Below are 25,381 nucleotides of genomic sequence, written 5' to 3' on the forward strand. Positions count from 1 at the left end.
AGTAAGTGAATTGTTTAACCCACCTTCTCCTTCACACCCCCCCCATCCCCTCCACCCCATCCGAAAACTATCGCACGCCTCCAAACATAAAGGTAAAATTAGTCCAGGGCAGGCACAAGTGCGGGGATCTGCTCATCTGCGAGGTATGGAGGCTGAAGCCACCTGTCCACGGGTGACTTTACGTCGTCTCGCCAGGCTAAAGGACAGGATGTGTGCCCAGGAGAAGGTACTGGCGGTTTTATTATTATTATTATTATTATTATTATTATTACATACTGGATGGGTCTGTGCTATTGAATTGCTGGAGGTGGGCATGGAGCTCCTTGGAGATTTCGGAGGCGTTCAAGAAGGCATCAGGGGAGGGAAGCAGTGTCAGACACCAGTGGCATTGTGTGGCGCTTTGCATCTGGAAGGAACAGTGACATCTCTGTAGACCGGGAAGCTCAATGGCTCTCTTTTCATCCAGAGCCTCCTTGTGCTCATCCGTAACCCATGCACTTTTTTATTTTTTTCCCAACCCTGCAGGTAGAATGTGACCAGTAATCTTCAAAGAAGAAAAAAAAATCTCCTACAGACTGACAGGTGGGGTAAGGGGCGGCCCGGAAACAGTATGAGACTGAAGCTGAGCGTGTTGGACCTGTGTCACACCGTGCTCTACGTTGGGTTGATGCTCTGCGGAGAAGGGTAAGTGCAAGACCTAGATTCAGTCATTGTAGACAGGACAGGTACATGGATCAGGTTAGCAAATGAAAGCCGCCCAAATTATTGGGGTATTGATTATAAGCGGTACATGTAATGTAAGCTGGCATAGAAGTAGTAGCTAAAGAATGAGCAAGGTGTGCCAATGTCTGCCCTCGCCCACAATGGGCAGTGTCGCCACAAGTGATGGTTTTTGTGACAAAATACCACCTGGCACCACCCCCGGAGCTGGCAAACAAACACACCTGTCTCTACAGCAACCTATTTCCCTGCCAGCAACCTGCGCTCTCATATTTTTCATTCCTCCTGGCTTTGTATGTATGTGTATGTGTGTATGTGCAAGTCTAGAGCGGATTGTTCTCAAAGAATGCAGCAGTCTGGCAGCTGTAGTCCGCTCCTCCTGGCACAACTGGTCCCCCCACCCGTTCCGTCCATCACTCCCCCCTTCCGTAGTATGATGTGGGGAAGTCCTCTTCCAGGTGCCCCTGTGTGATCTCTGTGCACCCTGTCTGCGTTACGTGTGCAATGTATTCTTCACATATGGCAATGTGCTGCGCTGACCTGTCTATTACCACAGTACAGGATCCAGGTGAGCTGAAAAAGCCTAGATTTGTCTATGGTGAACCTATTAGGAAATTGCATAACTAGCAGTTCCAGAATATAGTCATATTATGTGCAGTGAGGACTTTCTATTACCAAAGAGGTCCAAAGTTCCCAAAACTTTTAAATACCCCCTAGTTACCCCACTGTCTTGTGTGGGACGGATTAATGCACCAGCTCCAATTCATGCATGAAATTCTCTAATATATAAGAGTATGTTCTCTATAAATATACAATAAATAAGCCGATTTATTATTCAGGAGTCCAGAAAAGCTGGGTGACAACCTCTTTAGGAGCAGTAAAAGGTGGCTATAATCCAAGACTGATGACTTAGAGAGAAACTGAACATTAACAAAACTTTTCACTTGCTATTGAGATCCATTTTAGTCAGCGGGGACTCGAGTCAGAGTTGTAACTTGCGGCTTTTGGGTTTTAATGGGTATTCTCAGGTTTGGAAGTTATCCCATATCTATAGGATAGGTGACCGCGTCCTGATCGCTGTGATTACAATTGGTGGAAACCCCACCGATCCCGAAAATTGGGCCTGTGTGAATTGAGCAGTGGTCAATGGTACGCACCTCCGCTTCATTCATTCCACCAGATATAGCCAAGAGTTGCGCTCAGATGGTCTTTGGCACTTCCATAAGAATGAATGGAGCAGAGGTGCACATGATCGACCATTGCTTTATTCTCAGGGTCAGTGGGGTCCTAGTGGTTGGAACCACAGTGATCGAGATAGGGCATCCAACCTTCAGGAGTAAAAACTATTGATCTTCTTATATGCGCTAAGGAGCCCTTTTAGGCCCTCCTAGTCTTCACTGCACGGGTGCGATTGCAACCCCAGGACCTCTATAGATACCCCCTAAGTCTGATTGCTGAGACCCTCAACGATTACTGAAGCCAAGGAGAAGCCGAGGGCTGGAGACTGAAAACGCACTTGTGGTGCTTGATTCATTATTGTATTTATGCCTGTTTTTTGTTCAGCTTTTCTTTTTTAAGCCTGTTTATTTTTTGTGCCAAATTCTTCTTTTACTTTGTGCCTATTTTGCAGTATATTTTTTACTTGTTTGCTTTTTTTTGTTAGTTCACCATCGTGCACTTTGTATTCAGGATACTTGTGTCCGAATCTTTATTTTGCGACTTTTAAAAAAGACAAAACATTTGTGTTCAAATGGTACTGCAGTTCCCCACCACCACCATGACCACCAACACGACCACCACCACGACGACCATCACTAAGACCATCACCATGACCACCACCACGACCACGACCATCACCACGACCACCACGACCACCACCACGACCACCACCACGACCACCCTCCCTGTGGAGTGATTTATTTTTTGCTCTTCAGAAATATGTGCTGTGTGCGCAAATGTTACAGTTGCATGTAACATTTTAAAGGCTCATGCAACTTTTTCCTCTAAAAAGGCACAAAAAAAAGATAAAAGGAAAAAAAAATAACATCTTTGATTTTGCACAAAATTCATCAACTAGTGTGCTCTATTTTGAAGAATTTGCCGCAATAACACAGCAACACATACCACAAGAAAAAAAAAAGAAACAACTCATAAAAAAACAACTGACAAAAAGGGGCCATAAACTCTTCTATTGAGCCCCTTGGAGGAAAGCAGTGATCAGCTGGGTACCTTTGCCCTTCCTTTTAGCGATCAGTAGAGGTCTTAGCACTCTGATTCCACCAATCAAACTTTCTGAAATGTTTCTTTTGAATGTCAAAAGTTTTGTGAAAGTGCAATAACTTTAAAAAAAAAAAAAAAAAAGACTGAAGGTTTAGAAAAAAGTTTGTCTCCTTGGGTGTGTTCACTTGTGTTAGATATATGGTGGATAAAGTCCACACAGTACTATACCATCCACATATCTCCCCCAGCACTGCCACTAGTGATGTAGTATTACATGCTGCCCATTGAAATGACCAACGATAGACACAAGAACTTGGTCGGCTTGCTCCATGCCCATAGAGCGCGGTTGTAAAAATCACCTCTTTCTGCAATGTCCACATACCCTAAACTAAGGGGTCGTTTTCACTAGGTAAAGTAGTTCATGATCACATATCCCAGGAATGGATTGGACAATATATACTGTATAAAGTCATGCCACATAGCTGCCTCTTATTCATGTACTTTGGCAGATGTGCCCAAGGTAGACATGGCTGTAATATCTAGGCATGTTCCAGACACGTTATACCAGACCAGACAGAAAGGAAAATCAATCTTAATTAAACAAGCGACTGCATGGGAAATGGGTGAGGCATGTCACTCTGACTGCTAGATGAGCTGCAGATATATACACCATATATATATATATATATATATATATATATATATATATATATATATATATATATATATATATATATATATATACACACACACACACACACACACACACACACACACACACAGTATATATGTATCTGTTGCTCATCTAATAAATAGGATACATTTTGGCTTTTTTTATATACATTCCGCTTGAATTCTTGACTGTTTTCCACATCTCTGCTTCTTGTCATTGACCTGGGATCCTTCATTATTTAATTTAAGAGTGTAAATATCAGTCCCAATCATGTGATGGGAGACTCAGAGAGGCACGATACATATGGTCCGGTTATCAGAGCTTTGTCATGTAACAAGCCATGCACCTTTGTGCCTACCACATGATCGAGGTTTCCACTGACAGCAAGCAGAAGTCTTGAAAATGTCCAAAACTCATACAGAAAGTGTATTAGAAAGTTGCGTAACAGTTGAATTGGTCGGAAACTGGAAGAGCCACTTGAAAAGCGTGGCTGAGAGGATAATTTAGGCTATAAAATGTTGCATGACCCACCCCCTAAATATTTGATGATGGAGCACCACCAGAATCACGCAGAAAAATAAAAAAACTTTTGAAACATTGTTTTCCCAGACAGGATTCGGGAGTTTTGCCAACTTTTCTGGGAGTCCAAAAAGTGTCTCCTCCAAAGATCACAGTAAGGCTCGGCACACATTTATCCTGCACTCTGTGCTGAGCCCTTACATCGGGGTTTCTGTGTAAATCTCTGAAATACGTGAGTCACACTTAACCTCTGGTGGAAGGTTCCCTATAATGAGGCAGATGGAGGCACTGTGGATACTGTCTGGCCTATGATCCTTCGGTGTCCGTCTTTTGGGCAAGCATAAAAGCGCCGCCGGCCACAGTTTTGTGCACTTCTGAAAAGAAGGAAACCGCGGAACAGAGGCCAGATGGAGTCCAGAGTAACTCTGCTGCCGCATGATAATGAATGGATCTCTCAGGGGGTCTCATCTGAATGAAGTCACTCGGAGATTTAGATGTAAGTGCTCAGTGTAGTGCGCTGGATAAATGTGATCCCAAATATCATGTAAAATGTTCCATACAAAAACTTCAATTGAGTCCACAAAAAAAGCTATTACCCTCTCACCTCTGTCATCTGTTTCAACGGAAATATAGGGGGCTTCCACATTATTTGTAGTACAAAGGCAATGGAAAATAGCTGTATCTCATCGCCTCCCAAAAGAAATTCAGCAAATTCTGCACTCCCAAATCCAAATGCCCTCTCCCACAGTATGCCTAAACCACATTTATAGCCGACAGGTTTGGCATTTCAGTAGCAATGATAGCCCGCCTAATTTCTGTGTGTCTCCAGAAGCATGAGCTGGGCACTACAACGTACTGGGGCCTAGAACATACTGGTCACTACAACGTATGGGCACCACGATGGCAGTGTGCAATTTTTGCTCAGCAATATGTGCTGCTGTCTGTTTCTGGAAAACACCCATGGAGTCAAAATCGTCACTACACCTGTAGATACATTTCCAAGGGTGTATAATTTCCAAAATGTGGTTACTTGAGGGGGATTCTGCTCTTCTAGCACTTAGAGGCTCCGTATATAAACTATTCTAGCAAAATTTGTCATCCAGTAAGAAAATAGAGCTCCGTCCCTCCCGATTCTCGCTGTATGGGTAAGCAGTACTGTACAGCCACATATGGGGTATTGCCACATTCAGCAGAAATTGTGGGACAAATTTCGGTGTAATTTTTACCCATTTCCCAGTGTAAAAATGTAAAATCTGGAGCAAAAACTAAATTTTGGTTGTAAAAATGTAATTATTTTTTCTTCACTACCCAATTATATAAAATTCTGTGAACCATTTGTGATGTCAATATGATCACTGCACCTGTTCATAAATTTATTAACAGGTGTAGTTTGTAAAATGGGGTCACTTATGGGGGTTCTTTTTTTCTGGCATCTCTATTTAACAGTAAAATCTCAACTCCAATATGGTGCTTCTTCCCTTCTGTGCTTTGCACTGTGCCTCAAAAGTAGTTTTCAGACATATATGGGGTATTGGTGTACTCAAGAGAAATTGCACAACAAATTTTAGGGTCCATGTTCCCCTGTTACCCTTGTGAAAATAAAAAATTAGGGGCAAAAAGAAGTTATGTTTGTGGGAAAAATTGTGATTTATTGTTATTTTCATGTCTCAACGTTATACACTTCTGTGAAGCACCTGGGGGTTCATGATACTCACCACACATCTAGATAAGTTCCCTGAGGGGTCTAGTTTCCAAAAGGGTGTTACTTGTGAGTGGGTTCCAGTGTTTAGGCACATCAGAGGGTCTCCAAACATGACAAATTTTACATTAAAAATCAAACGGTGCTCCTTCCCTTCCGAGCTCTGCCAGTGGCCATGTGGGGGAAAACAGTGGTTTTCCCCCACATATTGGATATCGATGTACTCAGGACAAATTGCACAACAATTTTGTGGTCCAATTTTCCTGTTACCCTTGCAAAAATAAAAAAACTGGGTCTAAAGTAAAAATGTTGTGAAAAAAAAAGTTAAATGTTAATTTTTTCCTTCCACATTTCATTAATTCCTGTGAAACACTTGAAGGGTTAATAAACTTCTTGAATGTGATTTTGAGCACCTTGAGGGGTACACTTTTTAGAATGGAGTCACTTTTGGGTATTTTCTATCATATAGACCCCCCAAAGTCACTTCAAATGTGATGTGGCCCCTAAAAAAATGGTTTTGTAAATATTGTTGGTAAAATGAGAAATCGCTGGTCAACTTTTAACCCTTATAACTTCCAGCAAAAAAAAGAAAATTGTTTAAAAAATTGTGCTGATGTAAAGTAGATATGTGGGAAATCTTATTTGTTAACTATTGTGTGATACGACTCTAATTTAAGGGCAAAAGAATTCAAAGTTTGAAAATTGCAAAAAAATTTCCAAATTTTCGCAAAAATTTCCAATATTTTCACAAATAAACACAAGTCATATCGAAGAAATGTTACCACTATCATGAAGTACAATATGTCAGGAGAAAACTTTCTCAGAATCAGTGGGATACGATGAATATTTCCAGAGTTATTACCTCATAAAGTGACAGCGGTCAAAATTGTAAAAATTGGTTTGGTCAGGAAGGTGAAAACAGGCTCCAATATGAAAGGGTTAACTCCCCGACATTATCTGTTCAGGGTCTCAATGCATATTAGACTTCCACTGAACCCAATGATATTGGTGGGTCCGGCCGACATTAGTCTAATGTGTATGGGGTCTTTTGCACATCTTGGAGATGCAGACAGCAGGGGGCATTTTACATGAACAGTATGAGTGCCTTGGTTTTCACAATATTGTTGTTATTATTATTATTTATCGTAGTGCCACTGACCCCCTCTTATTTCCCTATCGTCCCACCAGTAGGAAGCTACTTTTGAGGTGCCAGTAGGCCCCATCTACTATTGGCGCTGCACAGATGCACATACGAAGCAACTAGGCCTCAAATCTCTCTTTGGTGACTATAGCAACCAGTCAGATCTCAGCTTTCACATCTTAAACTGCTCTTACAAAATGAAATCTGCGCTGTGATTGGTTGTTGTGGACAACAAAGACAGTTATGATAAATCCGCCCATCTGTTTTTTATTTAGAAGTAGCTGACACATATGTAGTTTTAATATAAAGCCAAAATGGCGAAGCGCACACTGTCCCCCTTCCGGTTTCATCAGCTTCTCGCTCTCAAGAGGCCCAGTGGGCATCCCTTGTATTCCGTGATAAATAAATAATAAAAACGTGACTTTAGTGTTAAGTGACAGAACGCTTGATCTGTTAGCGGGACACACAGGCGTTTTGTTCTGGGAGGCCGGCAGAGAAAGGCCCCTTGTGTTGTTTTGGGTAGTTCAGTTACAGGCTGTGGATAGATCGATAGAGGATTTCATGACCTGTTATCTGCCACCATTCCACCCCCACTGCCCCCGACATCTTTGCCCAGCCTGGCACAATGGGAGAACAAGGTTTCTCATTTTAACCCGATCGTGTCTAAATGCTACAAGTTGAATTTGGTACCAATGCCTGCAGCATCTTAGTCTATTAAAGGGGTTGTAGGCACTCTATATAACTGCAGACTTGTGAATCTTCACAGTATGCGGTGTACAGATTCTCCAGTGCCGGCGTCAGGAGCTGGCGGGCGTGTGACAGCAAGTATGTGATTTGCATACATGTCACATGCCGACTAGATGTGTGCAGCCTCGCTCAATACAAGAGGGAATTGAACAACACCAGATACGTCTAGTCGGAATGTGGCCGGACAACCCCTTTAACTGTCACAAGTCACAACATAAAATGAGAAGTCTGTTACAGACATACATACTGAGGGTGCAGATGACATATTTGCTGAAGATTTTCTACTCTGATTTGCACGTGTGATTATAGTAGTAGACATGTTGATTTTGCTTTTACAACTATCATATGCTCATTATGGAAATTTCAGCGCAAAAAGTAGCATGTGGGGCAAATTTTGAAATTCACAGCAGGTTAATTCTTTCATTGCTGATTTCACTTTTGTATTTGCATTGGTGTTTTGCCACATATTTGTAAAAATTTGGAGCTAATGAAAGGAAATAAATAAAAATGCCATGTATAAAAAAAGTGTCTAAAACCATGACTCCATGTGAACATAGCCTAGCACACCTACACGCTTAACTAGGAATATGATAAACATAATTGTCCCAAAAAAACTTACTTTAGAAAGGGCAGAACTTCATAATCAATAGAAAATATAATGACTCCTGATACAATAGGTTTCTTAGATTCAAGAAGCGTCTTAAAAATTATTAGGCATAAAAAATTAATTATTTATTAACTTACAAAAATTATATTATAAGACAATATAAACTTTAAGGTGTCTCATGCCAAGAGTAGATGCAGTAACAAAACCTTTTTTGGGCAATATATAGGATAACAAACAAGATAATATTAATTTTAGTAAATATACTTGTGAACAACATATATTAGCTTTTCATACTAAGTTCCCCATGGTGCCCAAGGTGGATCAGACAAAATTCTAAAATGTATAAACGTACTTATTACCTAAAACCACAAATGTTGATCAAGTCCACCAGACAGGTAATGAATATGTCCCTCCACCCTGACGCATGTTTTGCCTCACTTCTTCCGAGGGCGTTTATACCGTTTAAAACTTTGTCTGATCCACCTTGGGAGCTCTTACTGAGAACTGTGTATGATAGGGTATGATATGATATGTTCCGCATATAAGAAAAACGAACCGATTATTCTGACTTTGATCAGAGTTTGGTCAATGTGTGTCCGAGTGTCATATGTGGAGAAATAAAAAAAAAAAAGCTTCTCCACCTTTTTTATTTTTACATTCCGTGAAAATTGGACCCCACTCGGATGTCATCTGAGTGTGGTCTGATTTTTTAACGGACCCACTGATGCAAGTCTCAGATCAAAATTGGATATGTCTCAGATATTTTCTGTGAACCAATCAGTACAAGGAAGAAATTAGATATGTGCACAGCCCCGTAGAATATCATATGTACAAGTACTGTCTGTGAACACCGCAGATAGCAATTATACGGGAAAATCGGATGTGGTGTGAGTGAGTCCTAATACAAAGAGAAGCTTGAGAAACCGCCATCACATTTTTTTCTCATAGGAGAAAAACAAATGACACACAAAGCAAAAAATAGATGAAAATGGGATATTGCACACTGATGAAATAGAATAGTGCTGCCATATGTTGGAGCGGAAGACATGGCAGCACATGATCTTAAAGCAGTTGTTTGTTTTAGAATTGTATTGTACCATGGAGTTGCACAGGTCCAAAATAAAAAACAGAACTGTTACTTGCCCTCTTTGGGTCCAACACCTGTTTCTCTGCTGCTTCAATATTTGTTGATTGGCTGCAGCAGTGATGTGATATCTACAGTGCTCATCACACTGCAGACAATCACTGTAGACAGCGTGAGCCGTTGATCTTTGCAGCCCAGTGGTACAATATAATTTTACAAGGGACGACCCCTTTAACTGCAGAATAATCCAATTGTGCTAGGTTTTGGCTTATTTTATGTCCATGGTATATATCTGTATGATGTGATAGACTTTATATCCAACATCAATCCATGAGAAGTCGTGTAACCCACGGTGTGCCTCTAGGTGACTTCACGTCTATGACTGCTACCAGGGCTCTGCTTGTTGGGCCCATTTTCCCAATTTCTTCTCCATTTACCATACATAGTGTGCACCAGTAGAGGAAATCTATGTACTACAATGTATGAATGACCCTCAGTTCTCTGCTGAATCAATATTAATGAGGTTGTACTGTCTCAATGCCGCGGAAACTAGCAGCATTGCAATGATAAGAGGGTCTTTTCATGGTGTTATACCGCTTGAAAGGAGCAGGTGCAGGTCTCTCCTCACTATTTGCTTGCCCCAATTTCCACTCTATAAAACTGTGCATCCATTGTGTAACGTTTGACTTACAATTTATTCTTTTAATTCCAAAATTGTCAGACTATGTAAATGATCAAGTTCATTTTATTCATTCTTTTTGGCTGTTTTATGCCTTTTTTTAAATTTACACTGAACATGCCGCCATTACCGTCCTCTAAAGGTTGTATCATTCCTTGTCTTCTTTTTGTCAGAGGTGTGTCTTCTGTCCTAGCTCTTGGGGCCAGTATTATCTGTCGAAAAATGCCAGGCCTTTCACCGAGACAGAGAAGCATCTGTGAAGCCCGTCCAGATGCCATGGTAGCCATAGGTACGGGCGCACGTTTAGGAACCGAAGAATGCCGTTATCAGTTTCAGCAAAGCCGATGGAATTGTAGCTCTTTGGCGGAACCAAGTCTCTTTGGACCGGAGCTAAAAGTAGGTACGTGTGAGGTGCCTTACATATGTAATGATGTAGAAGCCTGGCATGAGTCCTACATAAGGGGCAGACATTGTACGGTTTTCTAGCTGCTGGAATTCCAAGTGGAAGATTGCCTTCCACTGTATTGAGGTGGCCAAACATCTGAGATCTAGGTTGGTACCTTTGGCCAACAACTACCGTAATCTTACCTGTTCCCCCATAAACATGGATCATTGTCTCGGACAAGCCTACTTGGTATGTCAAAACGAAGAGGGAGACAAGACGTTGCCATACTTTTCTGATGGTATCTTATCTCCCAGGGACCAAGAATTGGGCAGGTTAAAATTCAAAATATCCTCCATTGGTGGAGAATTGGGTGACTTCCCTACACACTAGACGATATGGCAAGCCCACCTGGTCGACATTAACCCAATTTATTTGGGCACCTTATGTCCTTCAAATGCCCTTTTCTGTCTGCTGTTTCTTCAACTGTGTGTTCCAGGGGGTATAACCTGAAGATAATGGGGTATTCCAACAGCAGGATCTGCCAATGAATATCTGATGCCTTTGTCTTTAAGAATTGGTAGGGGTTTCATGGGTCACTGACGCATGTTAGCCTGGGTGCCTGAAAATGGCCATGTGCCTGTATTGGACGTAACAGAACAGCAGTACTACACGACTAAAATTGGCCGTAGCCTAATGATAGGTGTCTGCTGAACTGCCCGTACTATGCATGCTCACTACAGCCAAGTGTGCATGTGTTCTGAATGAGAAGTAGGTCATAAGATGCTGTCAAACACCTCTAGTGGTAGATTACCTCCTCTTAAAAACAACAGTTGGGCATGTTGGAATTCAGTATGCCCAATCCTTTTACCTCTAAGCATGGTGAGTTCAGCCACCTTAAGTCTAATGTGTATTGCCACCTATTTAATGGACAGGAGATACATTCCAGATCTGTGGATCTGATCTATGGGATCCAAAATGACCCTAGGGGCACAGTCAGATGACCGTATAACATGGCTGACGATTGCATCTTTGACTGCTGCTTTCCAGAGGGGCTTAGTCCTTAACGGACCATGATTGTTGGGGGGAACACAAATTTCTATTCGGGCCCCTCAGTACATCTTTTGGGCAAATATAAGCTCATAAAGCAATTTATTCATAGAAAGGTATTGTACATTAATCCGTTGCTTACCCCCTGCATTGCAGCGTTGCGAGGACATATATAACAATGAGAAATGTATACAATTCCGTCCTGTCATCGTAACTCACTCTATAGCATAAATACTCACTAAATCGTATATATAAATGAAAATATTCTGTATCACGTTATGTTTTATTATCTTCCTCTGTCCAGAAGACAATCACAAAATGTGTTTCCAAATTCCTTTGTCTCCCGGCAGTAAATCATCAGTGATTGCAATGTTACAGTGTTTGCATTAGATAAATATTTCTTTCCAGATGTTGTGTTATCTTTTATATCATTATTTGGGTAATTTTCTATGGTAGACACAATGGTATTTATGCACAGTCCTGTGTGGATGTTATCACTGGCATTGCTAAAGTGCTTTATCCAATGGTGTCCATTTAGAACAGACTATGGCACTTCAAATAATATGTAGCCGAACTCGGACTTATGTGAACAACCAGCTGAAATAAGAGAACCATATATAGCAATAAAAATTATAATTAAACTTTATTATAAATCATTAAAAACACAAGTAAAGGAATGGCACCGAAACAAATGCAGCAAAGTGTCCAGTAGGGGGGATTCTAGTCCTATCCAAAGTGATAAAAATCACAATGGATGGATTAGGTGTCCTCCCTCACCCCGACGTACGATGGGGCGTCTGGAAGAAGCTAAGGGCGAAACGTACGTCGGGGTGAGGGAGGACGCCTAATCCATCCATATCTCTTAGTAGTCTTTTGTGCTCTGGTATAGTGCCCTACATTTTCATTATTATTGTCTATTTTATGGGACTACTCATTCACAGTACAGTCCTTATATAGTATATTGTTGTGTACGATTTATGCATTTACTGTTGTGCTATGGGATGATTTATGCACCCATTTACTTAGCCCCTTTGAAGCTATAATTTCTGTACGTTCATATTGCATATGGGTAATAAGGTCATTTAACCCTTGTACATTTTCTAATAATCCCTGCAGGAACCCATGATACCCATATATTAATTGGGTGATTTTTTTTTACTTTGGATAGGATTAGAATTCCCCCTCTGGACACTTTGCTGTGTTTGTTTCTGTGCTATTCCTTTACTTGTGTTTATAATGATTTATAATAAATTTTAATTTTTATTGTTATATATGGTTCTCATCTTTCAGCTGGTTGTTCACGTAAGTACGAATTCGGCTACACATTACTAAAGTGCTGTCTGAATACTTGGATACGCGTGATTAGGTGATGGATGTATGATTGCAGGATGCCCGCAGTTCCAAAAACAGTCCTCGGGGGTAAAAAGCATTAGTGCACGTATCTTAACGCTGATCCATTAATTTTTGTAGCTGAGTCCCATAGAAGTGAATAGAGCGGTGGTCACTTGTTCCCACAATTTGGAATTCCTCGTTCTTGGGATCATACATTTATCACCAATATCTCATTCACACAGGGGACTTTGGGACCCCAATTCGGTGCATTGGGGTCCTGCAGTCAGACCCCGGAGGCATCATATATTTATTCACCTATGTTGTAAAAAAAAAAAAAACCCGACGTATTGTCCGCTGCGGAAATCCAAGGCCGATCTGGATCCATGCTGCTCCATGGATTTGCAGTTTGTTCCACATGATGAGAAGCCTTGCTGTCATTCAATCAACTATCTAACCCTTGCTTGTCCTTATAAAACCCATGGGAAATGGCTACTTTTTTGTGGTGCATTTATTTCTGCAGCAGGACTAAAAATCTGCAAAAAAATTTGCAATGCACGTGAAAAAGGTTGCAAAAAAAAGCAAACGTTGACACACATGTAACGCAAATTTAGATGCAGGATCCGTGCTTCAATCCATGTAAAATCTGACCTTTTTTTTTCCTGAACATACCGTTACAGAAAAAGTTTGCACTCCTAACAAGCTGGGGAAATGTGGACATTTTATTTTGATTTTTGCATAAGGCCAAGTTCACACTAGTGGATTTTTCGGTCTGAGTGCTGTCACTAGGACCAATGTTATTCAATCTGCATGTGAAAAAAAGATTGCAGCAAGCGCTGGTTTCTTCTGTGTCGAATGGTCAAATGAGACTCGTCTATTCCAGTTCATGTGTACAAAAAAAAATAAAAAATCAGATGTTAAAGGGAGTCACTGTATAGCATCTGATTTATTATGAATACATTACAATTCTTTTATATAGGAAACTGTATTTAGACTTGTACATTTTTTATAATTTTTACTGTACAAAAACAGATTTCACATGCATGACCAGTGAGAAAAAAATCATCCGAGTTTTCTGGATGAAACTCCATCGATTTTTTAATACGCTTGTGTGAACTTTAACAACACACCCAGGCCACAAAGTAACTAGAATCATGGTTAAAAGATAAATCAATCTTTATTAGAATACATTTAAAATCAATTAAAATAGAAAAAATATACTAAGGGACGTCAGTGTGTCCTGACCAATGCAAGTGCTACATAATAACAATATAATTGTATACTGTGACACAGACCCTCTATGAGTATAGAGAAGAGAGAATAGGATTCTAGCTGTGCATGCGATAATACGGCGGACTGCAAATATAATAAAAAAGGATAGCAATCTATTTAGATCAAATCTAATGGCTTCTCATATGACTCAATACATTTCACTGTGAAGTGAGATCTCTACTAAGAAAGAATGGCGCATGAGGGGATAGAATTCTAATAGTGCACACTGACACCCAATACATGGTAGAAGGCAAACTATTAATCATAAACCTCCCACCGAGGGACCCAGGTACATAGTTCAGTATCGGTCTTAATACAGTCAACAACATTGGTCAATCATATTTAGTAAAGACTGCCCAGTAATAACAGACAAAATTACTATCCAAAGCTGGCTAATAAAAGCAACATATTGATATTAGAAATGTACAGTAAACAGCTGTGCATAAGGGAATGTAAGCATGCACGAGGTAGGAGCGGTCAGGACAGTTCGCAGTGGCGTCCCCACACCCCGACGCGCGTTTTGCCTCAAGCTTCTTTTGGGAGCTGCATGCCTGAGTTTGATCAGATACTCAGATCGCACTTGGCCATACAAGTCAACAAGTCAGTGGAAACCATTGGACTGCACCCGAGTGAGGTTCGATTTCCACGGACTGACACAATGGAGAAGAGGTAGACATTTTTTTCTCCATCTTCTCTTTATCCGAGAGAATTGGATCTGATCAGAGTGTGATTTGCATAATCATCCCGATTCTCTCAGATGAGAGAATACACGGTGGTCTGCGCCTGCCCTATGGATTTTACACCCTATCCTTAAAACGACATCCAATGCTCATTGGATACAATTCACTATACAGTAATGATTGAGTTACTCACTAATGAATTCTTTAGATTAATTACATGATGTTTAGGCTTTTGTCAATAATGTCTTAAGGGGATAACAAGAATGCTGCCATTAATAAATGAATCTTGATGACAGCTGTGATTACTGATAAGTGTTATCCTGATTAAAGAACCTACCTGCACCGACATGTAAAAGAAAAAAGAATTTCCTTGTCTAGTATCTATCGAGAATTAATTGACCTCCAAGATAATAATGAGGATGAAACCAAAAAAATATGAGGAAACAAACATCTTGAAGCTTTTGCCCCTTGTTGGGATTTTAACCTGGGACCCCAGTGATACAATGCAACAGTGATAACTACTGTGTTACCCCAATCCCTGCATGTTTTATAGATGGTAAATTATAGAAATAAAACATATAAATATACAAATATAACAAAATAATCTTGATTTTTTTTTCCTTGTTAGGCAGCCGAGAATCAGCCTTTTACTATGCCATCCTTTCTGCCGGTATTGCCCATGCCATCACCAATGCCTGCAGTCATGGAAATCTGACCTACTGTGGTTGTGACCGGGATAAACACGGAAACCAAGACCATGATAAAGGATGGAGATGGGGAGGGTGCTCTGCAGATGTAAAACATGGAATACGCTTGTCCAAAGAGTTCCTGGATGCCAGGGAGGTTAAGCGCAATGCCCGCACCCTCATGAACCTGCACAATAATCTGGTGGGGAGAAAGGTAATGGAAGAATTATTTGAAGAATTTATATTTTTTATGGCCCTAATATAGGCAAGTATTTGGTACTTTTCAGTGATCTGCTGCATCAGCTCAGGCCTCCTCATGTCTTGGTTCCATGTTTCTTGGATGTCCTTTTGGTGGTGGACACTACCTAGGTGGCAGCAGGAGTTCTTCATGGCCTGCCACGTGCTTTGATAGGTGATGGGTGGTTTTTCCAACACGTGACCCCCTCAAACTTAAAGTGTTGAGTCTCTGTGGACCCTCCGGCTTATGGACTGGGTGCTCAGGAGATGTGGCCAAGACTTGGTGCGGAAGATGTAACTTTCGCTCCTAGTCATCTCTGGATAATGGAAAAGTATAAATACTTCACTCCCAACATTAGGACCATCTACACCAGTGGTCTCCAACAAGTGGCTCTTTAGATGTTGCAAAACTACAACTCTCTGCAGCAGACAGGGCATGCTGGCAGTTATAGTGTTGAAACAGCTGGAGAGCCAGAGGTTATCCTTTACACTTCATTGATCCCTCTAATAGTATATGTAGTGTAGGAATACCAGTTACGCAGTGGTTTATGACACTCTTGGGCAGTAACACTATGGCAAGCAGAGAGAAAAAACTCTGAAGATCTCAACAATCCCCGGAAAGTAACATTTTTTGGAATAGTCCTAACACGAGAAAAAATTTGACGGAAAACACCTACTAAAAAAAACTCTAACACGTTTATTAAAGATATAATGTACACTCCTCAACATCGAAATTGCAAAACACCAAGAAAGAAAAGTCATGGGATTCTGTAGATCAACAGGATCAATAGAAATGTTAATTATGTGAAAATACTGGAAAAAATATAAATATTTTGAAAATGTTATTTCCAATTTTTCATCATTTACATATCAGAAAATTGTCTGTCCATCCTGTGATTTCTAGAATTCCACATTTTTGTCCTTCTTGGTTTTGCAGTTTCAAAGTTAAGAAATTGCTAGATTTTACATTTATGGATAAAATATACAATATTTTATAGATTTTGACAGGAAACAGAGACCTTGAAAACTGAGAAGCGATTTTTTTGTAAGGTAATTCTTAAACAAAATGATAAGATGGATGAAAGGTTCCCCAATAGTTAATTATACAGAAAAAGGTCTTTATACAAAATTTTTCTTTAAAAGGAGTTTAGGTACGTCCGTTTAGGATACATTTCTAGTAATTGGATCAGAGAATGGCTACAAATACAGTAGTTTCCCTGGTTCTGGAGGACCCAAACACATGCATGAGGAAGTTGATTTCAAAGGGACATGTGTAGTACTTAATTTCTCCTCTGTTGGTGCTATAGGGAAACTGAACACTTTTCACCTGGTTTCCCTACTGATTAGATCTGATCACTAGGGTTATCAGCTGCCGGACACCTTGTGGTTATCTAAGGGAACCTGTCAAATTGTAAATGCTGTGGACAACATAAAGAAGGAGAAGCAGAGCAGAATGATATATAGGTTTGTCGGAAAAGAATAAGTAAAACTTATATTTTATTTATTGAAATCCCTGGTGTTTGTAAGTAGGAGTCAAGTAGGCGGTCCTACTCCATAGGCGGTCCTACTCTGTAGGCGGTCCTACTCAGTGATTGACAGTCATCTGTATGTTACGTCGCCTTTACAGTGGACCTTAGTCCCAGTGTTAGTTTCTTATCATCTCTTCTTATGTTTGTCACCTCTAGCTCTTAGAGAAGAACGTCCGCTTGGAGTGTAAGTGTCATGGCGTCTCCGGCTCCTGTACGGTGAAAACCTGCTGGGTGACTTTGCCTAATTTCAGAGAGGTGGGCTTCATGCTAAAGGACAGATACAAGGAAGCAGTAATGGTGGAACCCATGAGGGGACGACGTCAACAGCTCCCAACTTTTCTCAAGCTTAAAAATCCTCAAAGTTACAACAAGCCAGCGGAGACCGACCTGGTGTATATAGACAGCGCCCCCAACTTCTGCGAGAGGAACCACACCACGGGAAGTATGGGAACGCACGGACGCCTGTGTAACCGCACCTCCTCCCTGTCTGACAGCTGTGAGCTCTTGTGCTGTGGTCGGGGATATAAGACCTTCCAGTATATCCACACGTGGCAGTGCCACTGCAAATTTCACTGGTGCTGCCACGTGACGTGTAATACATGTAGTGAAAGGACGCAAGCCTACACGTGCAACTGAGAGAGCACAGGGGCACTGACCAAGAGGGCAAATGTGGCACATTTTCTGTAGACAACACACTTTGGATTGCTTTGTGATACTGCAAATGTTTGAGTGACTAAATGGAGAAGACATTGGACTGAAAAGACATTGGTGGACAAGAGACAGGGAGCGACTATGCTGCAGAGAGTACATGACCTGATCATACCTGATCATACATGGTCAGATGCCCCAACTCGTGGTCTCGGTGGCCTTTTACCTCTTCACTTGTGTTTTAGCTGCAAGCTTTTTCCCCTTGGAGGTCAGGGTAACACGTTAAATCCCAACTTCTACGATGCGTAAGAAATATGGTTCAAATGGATTTATTCAGCTATACCAAAAATGAGAAGCTCTGGCTCAAATATCTGACATGGGATCAAGTAGGCGCATTGAGTGTTGGTTTGTAAACTGGTCACTGACAAGGAGGACCCAGGCAGTTCTTGTTTTGTACAGTCAGGCAATTAATGGTCAATGTGTAATACCATTTTTTTCCAGCAGTGGCCACTACAGGGAAAGTACATGACTTGCCACAGCTTCCGCTGGAGGTTCTAGGAGCTGGAATGGCAATGATCAGCTGATCGATGGGGGGTTTTCTTCGCAACACAGTGAACCAGAAATATAACTGAGTTTCTCTTGTTATTTTACCCTTAAAGCCTGTTAGGTTTTGGTTAGGTTCTTACATAATGCACACACCCTAGTGTCCAGGCGAATAGGGAAGGGTGGAGCTCCTAAAATCTCACATACTAAGGATATTAGTGATCTTCTGAATCTCCACTATGCAGGCAAGTAAAATCATGGAGGATCGGAGCCTCCTGCTAACCTGGACTGATTTTTTTTTCGTCTTGGGACATAGACCTCAAAGTTTTGACCTACGTGTAATGACCAAATTAGTTTCTCAGTTTGCTTTAAAATGTCTTGTGAGATTAGAAAAGATTTGCCGGAAACAGCTCCACTCTTGCGTAAAGGCTGTGTTTGGTATTGCATTTGGTTAAATATGGCTCAGCTGCCATACCAGGCATAGACTACGGCACAAGAGCGGCACTGGCTTCTGTTATCACCTACATGCAAAGTATGTAATATGGAGGCACATGGCACAAGCATGCACATGGTCACGTACCGAGAGTAGTGCGCAGACATAGGATCGGCTCATTAACACTCGTCATAGAATTGACAGCTGGTTTATAAAGCGCCAGATATCACGCCAGTGTCATATAATCACGGTATTAGTGCTAGCTGTGGCAGTGTTTGTTGTTTTTTTTAAATAAATTATGTAGCATTCGCAGTAAAGAACTTTTAACTGTATTTTATGGCAGTGCTTTTATACTAGCAGTAGGTATCGGGAAAGATGTGCCAATTATAGTATTATGGCAGTATATGTCAGGGGTTATGACCCTGGGGACGTCAACTGGGGCCGTTCTTATCCTCTCCGTCTCCTTCTATGGAGACAGACCACACAACTACTGGGGGATCTGGTGCTCAATATGCCTGGTTTCCACCTACTTCCCCCAACATCTGCATTATATGTATGGCACAGGTCAGGAGGAAGTGTTTGGAGCTCCATACCTGGTAGGTGCCGGCTGTTTTACACAGCTCTGATCTCAGCAGTTTAATCCCTTAGGGCTGTCCCACACGTCCAGATAATTCCGGTACCGGAAAAAATCGGTACCGGAGTTATCCGTGTCCGTGTGCCTGTGAACTCACATAGGCCATACGTGCGGCACACGTGTGCCGCCCGTATGGCGAGTGGGTACCACACGGAGCGTGTGGTACCCACGCGTGTGGTACCCTGCATCGTGCTGAAGCCGCGATTCATGTTCCCTGCAGCAGCGTTTGCTGCAGAGAAAATATGAATAATAGTGTTTAAAATAAAGATCTATGTGTCCGCCGCCCCCCCACCCCCTGTGCGCCCCCCCGCTGTTCAGAAAATACTCACCCGCTCCCACGTTGGCTGTCGCGGCTTCCTGGTCTGGCCCCATCTTCTCCTGTATGCGGTCATGTGGGGCCGATCATTTACAGTCATGAATAGGCGGCTCCACCTCCCATAGGGGCGGAGCCGACTATTCATGATTGTAAATGAGCGGCCCCACGTGACCGCATACAGTAGGAGGCGCGGGGCAGAGAGGAAGGAGTGACAGCCAACGTGGGAGCGGGTGAGTATTTTCTGAACAGCGGGGGGGTGCACAGGGGGTGGGGGGGCGGCGGACAGATAGATCTTTCTTTTAAACACTATTATTCATATTTTCTCTGCAGCAAACGCTGCTGCAGGGAACATATGAATCGCGGCTTCAGCACCAGTGGGGGGGGGACAGCGCTTACTGTAGCTCTGTCCCCTGCACGGCACACGGACTGCAAACGGAGAAGGTCCGTTTGTGGTCCGTGTTTTACACGGACCCATTGACTTTAATGGGTCCGTGTAATACGTGCGCTCCCACGAACACTGACATGTCTCCGTGTTTGGCACACGGAGACACGGTCCGCAAAAAATCAATGACATCTGCACAGATGCATTGATTTTTATGGGTCTACGTGTGTCAGTGGCTGCGGTACGTGAGGAAACTGTCACCTCACGTACCGGAGCCACTGACGTGTGAAACCGGCCTTAGATGCAGTGGTGAACGGTGACCGCAGCATCTAAGTGGTTAGACAGGAGGACGAGTCCTTTGTAGATGTCATGGGACCTCCACGACAGTATCATTGGAACTCAGAGGGTTGTTTTTATGGCAACTGGGGGGGTACATACTTTTGCCATGGAGTCCATGATTTCTAAATATAGGGATCTACAACGCAGCCCCTTCAAGTAAATCAATAACAGTGCTGTTTCTCCTTTACTTTGATGATTCGTGCAAACCCCTGCAGTCAGTCCGCCAGCGATCAGTAAGTGATCGCATACCCCAGAGACATGGGATGCTTTGCAATCACTCCAGGAGGAAATCTTACTCAATTTGCCTTCAAGAACTGTAATATGTAAACAAGTGGGCGTAACTTAACAAAAAGGGGCACGGTTTAAAGCGGGACAACATGTGTCATAATTTGAGCAAACTAAGCAAAACGATAAGCAACGTGACAAAAAATGCATTCAACAGCCAGTCTAGAGACAAAAAGGGGGCTGACTTAGCTATTGAAATAAATAGACAGCCAGCCCCCTTCTCTGTCACAGCCAGTGTAAAGACAGAAAACGGTGGGAATATCAAGAAAGAAAATGGGGCTGGCTTAGCTGTTGAAATGAGCAGTCAGCCAATCCACTTCACACAATGCACTGGTCGTGTGCTAACGCAAAAAATGCCGCTGTGACTCAGGACTGAGAGAGCTACGTGACGATCGGGACCCCTGGCATAGTTTAACTATAATAGTAAGTAATATCTCACTCATTAAAGCTCATGTATTATAGGCAGGGCTGTACAACACCTTCAAGGAGGACCTGTCGCTTGCTATAAATATGTAATTTTGTTACCTGGTGTAAATGCCGCTGTTCTCCTGAATCCGGAGATGTATTTCTTTAGTTCCTGCACCTCTCCGTTCCTGAGATATGACCCCATCTTCCCTGTATGGAAATATTTTGAAGCAAACTGGGCGTGGCTCTCACTAAGGCTCCCATAGAGAAGAGCTGAAGACCACACCCACTTTGTAGATTTACATACAAGGAAGAAAGGTCCATATCTCAGGAACAGAGAGGCACAGGAAAGAAAGAAAATCAACGCCGGATTCAGGAGAACAGCGGCATTTACACAAAGTAACAATATTACATATTCATGGCAAATGACGGGTTCCCTTTAATAGATATTTTAACCCTAAATTTTTCCCAGTTCCCTAGTATTGATGTTCCCCAAGGAAGGGTGATAACTGAGGGTCTGTCACTGGCTCTCCTAACTGCTCAGCCAAGGAAAGTACCGCAGGGGAGTATTGATGGCTTGCCGCCAGCACTTCTTCTTCGATGATGGGTATAAGCATTTGTGTACTTCTTAAGAAATAAGAAGACATATTGGGGCACAAGTATGAAACTGTCTAAAAGAAAAATTGTGATTGGGCAAAAAAAGACAGTTCATCTTTTTAGACAGTTTTATGTATGTAACCCGTTGTGTCTTCTTTACAGATCTCCATTGTGTACTAGTCCCAGACATGAGTTTGTGAAAACCTAACAGAAGCTGTTGAACTTAATAGGAGTTGTAATGAAATACTATTTACCTGTAAAAATCTCTTAAAGGGGTTGTCCAAGTATAGAAAAACATGGCTGCGCCTTAAAAAAAAACAGCACCACCCCTGACCACAGGCTGTGTGAGGTATTGCAGCCCAGGCACATTTACTTCAATGAGCTGAACAGGTGTAGCGGGGCGCTGTTTTTTTTTTTCTTTTTAAAGAAAGCAGCCATGTTTTTTTCTTTTCTTGGTTCACACGGGATTATTTCACTGTCCATGCCCAGACTGACACTAGGGCTATAAGTTTGGATCAGGAGACCCGACGTCAGTCCATGCATTGTGGTCCGTTAATGGACCACGATATACGCCCAGGTGAACTCAGCCTTAATTCCAGAAATTGGCAATCGGTAAGTTAATTATTGAGGGTAATTGAACTCTATGACTTTTTTTTTCTTTTGGGAAGTCTGCGTCTGTGTGACGCCTGCTGACTATGAATCCTGCAGGGAAAACACAGCGCACCTGGGCGATGAGATCAGCACCTGCCTGTACTGCAGCAGGATGATATGTGGAGTAGTGTGATGCGGCATGAAGCTGGCTGTCATTCATACCGATTGACTTGATGAACGACAAGCCCGGGCAGACCGAGCGTTCTGAAGCCAAGGACATGCAACAAGACGGGGCGTCTGCTTCCTTGCGCACCCTCAGGGGCAAAAACTCAGACATTTACTATAGCACTACTCCTCCGTACGGCCCTCCCACTGACTCGGAATGACAAGGCCCCACTGAGACCACCATAATATGGCCTCATTATAGCAGCTGCATTACGGCCTCTAGACATGAATGCCCCATAGTCTGGGGGATCCGAACCCTATGGTGATGTGAGACCGGCTCACATTAAACTGCTGGGATCAAGGTGTAGAAGCCATAATACAGCTGTCATCAAGTGGCTGCATTAGGGGGGCCCCACAATGTGTTTTAGGTGGCACCATTTAGTGATTGCAGAGGACAGAATCTATGGCTCCTGACATCAGGTCCTAGATCACATTCATGTGTTAGATCAAATCAATGGGTCCACAAAAAAAAAAAAAAAAGCAGATGGCTGCCATCTAGGCGTCATCCATTTGGAGTTGTTTTGGCGCGTGGAGGATGGAGGGAGCTCGAAAAAAAAAAATATTTTTTTTTTCATATGAGGAGTACAGATGCTACATTGATGGCGGAAACGGCCGCATGAATTAAAAATAAATACGGATAGCAGCTACACTTGAGGTCAGGGCTCACCCTTTGACCTTTCACTCTCATAGCAAGGCTGGCTTAACACGTCCAACATTCACAGTCCACTTATAGACTGGCCGCAGGTCTCCTTTACAGCCCCTAGGGGGCGCTCATGTTTGGGTCAGGAAACCTGCGACCAGTCCGTGTATTGTGCTCTGCGCTCAGTGAATGTGATTAGTCAGTCTGAGTAAAGTCGTTATTCAGTTGGTTTTAAGCAATTGTTCCCAAAATTAAACATACAATATGGTGGTTACTTTACTGGTCCACGCTGGTTAATGCATTTTACTCAAATTACAGCTTCTCTTTTTTTTGTCTTTATAATAATAATAATCTTTATTTTTATATAGCGCTAACATTTTCCGCAGCGCTTTACAGTTTGCACACATTATCTTTGCCAGATTGGTGGGATCCTGAGACCGCCACCGATTGTGCAGTGTGCAGTTTATCAGACAGGGTCGCTGTTCTTTGGCCTATGCTTTGTATTGGATCAATGCTCTGTTCTGTATTCGCGCTCTGAGCTCCTGTCTGCCGCGCTCCTGTCTGCTGCGCTCCTGTCTGTCGCGCTCCTGTCTGCTGCGCTCCTGTCTGCCGCGCTCCTGTCTGCCCAGCTCCTGTCTGCCGCGCTCCTGTCTGCCACACTCCTGTCTGCCGCGCTCCTGTCTGCCGCCCTCCTGTCTGCCCAGCTCCGGTCTGCCGCACTCCTGTCTGCTGCGCTCCTGTCAGCCCAGCTCCTGTCTGCCACGCTCCTGTCTGCCACGCTCCTGTCTGCTGCGCTTCTGTTAGCCCAGCTCCTGTCTGCCACACTCCTGTCTGCCCAGCTCCTGTCTGCCGCACTCCTGTCTGCCCAGCTCCTGTCTCCCGCACTCCTGTCTGTTGCGCTCCTGTCTGTTGCGCTCCTGTCTGCTGCGCTCCTGTCTGCCGCGCTCCTGTCTGCCCAGCTCCTGTCTGCCGTGCTCCTGTCTGCCGCGCTCCTGTCTGCCGCCCTCCTGTCTGCCCAACTTCTGTCTGCTGCGCTCCTGTCTGCTGCGCTCCTGTCTGCCCAGCTCCTGTCTGCCGCGCTCCTGTCTGCCCAGCTCCTGTCTGCCGCGCTCCTGTCTGCCCAGTTCCTGTCTGTCGTGCTCCTGTCTGTAGCGCTCCTGCCTGCCCAGCTCCTGTCTGCCGCACTACTGTTTGCCGCGCTCCTGTCTGCCCAGCTCCTGTCTACCCAGCTCCTGTCTGCCGTGCTCCTGTCAGCCCAGATCCTGTCTGCCCCGCTCCTGTCTGCCCCGCTCCTGTCTGCCCAGCTCCTGTCTGCCACGCTCCTGTCTGCTCAGCTCCTGTCTGCCCAGCTCCTGTCTGCCCAGCTCCTGTCTGCCCAGTTCCTGTCTGCCGCGCTCCTGTCTGCCCAGCTCCTGTCTGCCGTGCTCCTGTCTGCCACGCTTTTGTCTGCCCAGCTACTGTCCTGAGCTGTGGCACTGATCTGGGGTCTATTGAGTGATCGGTGGCGGGTTAAGGGCCCAGACCATGCACCAATCTACATGCGATTCATGGTCAACATTTAGTTACTCTTTAATGACTGGATGTTTAAAGGGAACCTGTCACCCCCAAAATCAATGATGAGCTAAGCCCACCGGCATCAGGGGCTTATCTACAGCATTCTGGAATGCTATAGATAAGCCCCCGATGTATCCTGAAAGATGAGAAAAAGAGGTTATATTATACTCACCCAGGGGAGTTCCCGCTGCGGTCTGGTCCAATGGGCATCGCGGTCCGGTCCGGGGCCTCCTATCTTCATAGGATAACGTCCTCTTGTCTTGATGCTACGGCTCCTGCGCAGGCGTACTTTACCTGGCCTGTTGATGGCAGAGCAAAGTACCTCAGTGCGCAGGCGCTGGGCTTCTCTGACCTTTCCCGGCGCCTGCGGACTGCAGTACTTTGCTCTGCCCTTAAAAGGCCAGGTAAAGTACGCCTGCGCAGGAGCTGCAGCGTGAAGACAAGAAGAGGACATCATCGTAAGAAGATGGGAGGCTCCGGACCACGACACCCATCGGACCACAACCGGACCGGGACCGCCCCCCCCCCAGGTGAG

The 25,381-nt window shown here is 43.3% G+C and overlaps 3 protein-coding genes across 3 annotated transcripts in view; 2 read left to right on the forward strand and 1 right to left on the reverse strand.

The window, feature by feature from the left end:
• Positions 1 to 25,381, reverse strand: part of PFKFB1 (6-phosphofructo-2-kinase/fructose-2,6-biphosphatase 1) — a 724,603-nt gene that overhangs the window by 407,202 nt on the left and 292,020 nt on the right. The window lies entirely within an intron of this gene.
• Positions 89 to 19,198, forward strand: LOC143805012 (protein Wnt-7a-like). The gene is made up of 5 exons (XM_077283743.1): positions 89 to 226; positions 526 to 684; positions 10,263 to 10,489; positions 15,431 to 15,702; positions 17,411 to 19,198. The coding sequence occupies exons 2-5, from the start codon at positions 611 to 613 to the stop codon at positions 17,888 to 17,890; spliced, it is 1,053 nt and encodes a 350-aa protein (XP_077139858.1). The 5' UTR covers positions 89 to 226; positions 526 to 610; the 3' UTR covers positions 17,891 to 19,198.
• On the forward strand, positions 22,392 to 24,913 carry LOC143803702 (uncharacterized). The gene is made up of 2 exons (XM_077281476.1): positions 22,392 to 22,413; positions 23,832 to 24,913. Exons 1-2 carry the CDS (start codon positions 22,392 to 22,394, stop codon positions 24,788 to 24,790), a joined length of 981 nt encoding a protein of 326 aa, XP_077137591.1. The 3' UTR covers positions 24,791 to 24,913.

Source organism: Ranitomeya variabilis, chromosome 2, assembly GCF_051348905.1.
Source record: "Ranitomeya variabilis isolate aRanVar5 chromosome 2, aRanVar5.hap1, whole genome shotgun sequence".
NCBI classification, from domain to species: Eukaryota; Metazoa; Chordata; class Amphibia; order Anura; family Dendrobatidae; genus Ranitomeya; species Ranitomeya variabilis.